Source organism: Sinocyclocheilus anshuiensis, unplaced genomic scaffold (assembly GCF_001515605.1).
Source record: "Sinocyclocheilus anshuiensis isolate Anshui unplaced genomic scaffold, SAMN03320099.WGS_v1.1 scaffold961, whole genome shotgun sequence".
Classification (NCBI taxonomy): domain Eukaryota; kingdom Metazoa; phylum Chordata; class Actinopteri; order Cypriniformes; family Cyprinidae; genus Sinocyclocheilus; species Sinocyclocheilus anshuiensis.
This window is the reverse complement of record NW_015557049.1, coordinates 1,199,494-1,201,848: the sequence shown is the minus strand read 5'-3', so window position 1 is coordinate 1,201,848 and position 2,355 is coordinate 1,199,494. Positions and strand designations below refer to the sequence as shown.

Here is a 2,355-nt window from a genome sequence, read left to right as displayed (position 1 = left end):
TATATATATATATATAACATAACACGAGCAGCTAAGCCACATATAATGAAGAATTTAGGTGTCACGTAGCAGAGTTGACTGAAAAAAATATGTGTATATATATATATATATATATGGATTATTTTATTTATTTTTTGCATAATGTGCCCTTTTGAAGACAAATACATACACACTTTATACATGACACTTAAATACTTGTCTGGTTTAGCTGCTCATTCACACATTTTTCATAAACGCCCACAGACAAGGAATTTTAAAGAGAGCTCATTAGAATTTATTAAAATTCTACCAGCTTACCAAAAAGGCAAATAACAGAAATATTTAGTTCTATTTTCTCCTTTTAAAACTCTACAATGTTTCCGAGGCCATTGTCCTGCTGCTCTTCCAGCTGTACCTAAAGATCTGTCAGTGCATGTAAGACATTTCTGATGGAGCAGCAACTACAAGCCCTTCATAATCCTACAGGAGTTAGTCAAGCGCCTCCTAGTGGTCTGGATGAACCATTAGAGTCGTATTCTACGCATCGCGGAAGCGTTCCAGTGCATTCCAGTTCTCGTCTCACCAGCTCTCTTCATTCAGTTCTGAAATACTGTCATCACAGATACTGATGGTGAGTTCTGGAAATCCTGAGGTTGTCATCTGTACAACACTCAACTTCGTAAGATTAGCTTTAAGAGTTCCTCCAGCGACACATTAATAATGGACAGTTTTAAGATCATAAATCTTGAGTGAATTGTAAGAACCTACAGGAAGAGGAAGAGCTGTAAGACTGTGACGAGCGTTAGACTGGAGTGTTTAAGGCCGATAAGCTACAGTGCTTGCACACATCTCTCCGTTGTCCAATCAGATGGCTTCAAGTCATTTCTGTGTTTTTTTTTTTGTGCGTGTTGAACTGGGCTCATTTAAGTGAGTGCATGAAGCTGTCCAGGTCGTATTCGTTCTCGTACTGCTGTTGGTCCCACAGGTCACCCAACCCATCCAGAACAGACTTCATACTAGCTTTACCAGACGATGATGACCCCGCTGCCTCGCTCTTCTCTGCTTTATCCTAAACATCAACACAAAGCATTAGTATGAATGTGCATCTGTCATTTTATTATTTTTATAATTCACTTTATCATTATTTTTGTGCAAAACCAGCATTTAGGGCAGCACTGCCTCATTGGAAGGGGTTTTCTATGCATGCAACAGTCTGCAAGGACTGACCTTGTCCAGTGTGAAGAGGTTGAGCAGCTGTTCTGTGCCCATGCTCTGTAGACTGGCGTTCTCTTGGCTGATGACTGTATTTGCAATGGTGATCTTAAATTTCTGCAGACCCATGATCTTCTCCTCCAGCGTGCCCCGTGTGATGAGACGATACACATTCACCACACGTTTCTGAAACACACAAACATGCATTCATTTCATGGATGCAAATGGGCTAATGTTCACATATCAGTTTAAATGTTGCCCAAAAATCAGATTTTTCCCAATTTTTGCAATGTGACTTTAGTATAAATAGACTAGTCAGGATGCGATTTTTGTGGAAATATGTCAGTAATGAGTTGAATAAATGAATACTGATGTGGGTAACAATAAAAAAATAAAAATAAAAACAACTGCATAAAAAAACCCCCAAAACAGAAAACAAAAAAAGTAAAAAATAAATATATATATTTTTTTTTTTTAAAGGGGGAGGGGGCACAAAATCTCAAAACAAAAGCACATCTAAAAACAAAACCAAAAAAAGCACAACTAATAAGCAAAAACTCAAAACAACATGCAACTAAATAGCAAAAAAAAACAAAAAAACCCTTCGTACCTGTCCTATTCTGTGAGCTCGATCCATGGCCTGTAAGTCTCTCATGGGGTTCCAGTCATGCTCCACAAACACAACAGTATCTGCTCCAGTCAGATTCAAACCCAGCCCACCCACATGGGTAGTGAGCAGCAGAACATCTATGGACGGGTCATTATTGAACCTGTTGAAGGGGGGGGAAAAAATCCCATACAGTGACCCAAATGGAACTGCCCTTGAGATTAAATAATATTTCCAAGATAGTTTGCGTGGCTTTCTCACCTAGAGACTATAGAGTGTCTGAGGCCGGCCTGAACGCTTCCATCCAGCCTGAGGTAGGTGACGGTGGGCAGCTGTGCTTTGAGCAGATCCTGCTCCACGATGTCCAGCATGCTCTTCAGCTGGCAGAAGATCAGAACGCGGTGCTGGGCCACTACAGCCTCTGTGCCACCATCAGATGCTCCAGCAGAACCCAGTCCACAGTCCAACAGCAGCTAAAACAGAAACCAGGACAAAAATAAATATATGCTGCTGCTACTACGGTGTTGTTTGCTTGTATTTTACACTAAAAGGCATTT

The 2,355-nt window shown here is 40.4% G+C and overlaps 1 protein-coding gene across 1 annotated transcript in view; it reads right to left on the bottom strand.

Moving 5' to 3' along the window:
• Positions 1–259: 259 nt before the first annotated feature.
• The window catches only part of LOC107676378 (TATA-binding protein-associated factor 172-like), a 34,151-nt gene continuing 32,055 nt past the window's right edge, over positions 260–2,355 (bottom strand). The window contains exons 35-38 of the mRNA XM_016470897.1: positions 2,060–2,271; positions 1,802–1,961; positions 1,207–1,377; positions 260–1,048 (exon numbers count right to left, since the gene is read on the bottom strand). Of these exons, the coding sequence (XP_016326383.1) occupies positions 899–1,048; positions 1,207–1,377; positions 1,802–1,961; positions 2,060–2,271 (693 nt within the window). The 3' untranslated portion in view covers positions 260–898. The remainder of the gene's footprint in view (positions 1,049–1,206; positions 1,378–1,801; positions 1,962–2,059; positions 2,272–2,355) is intronic.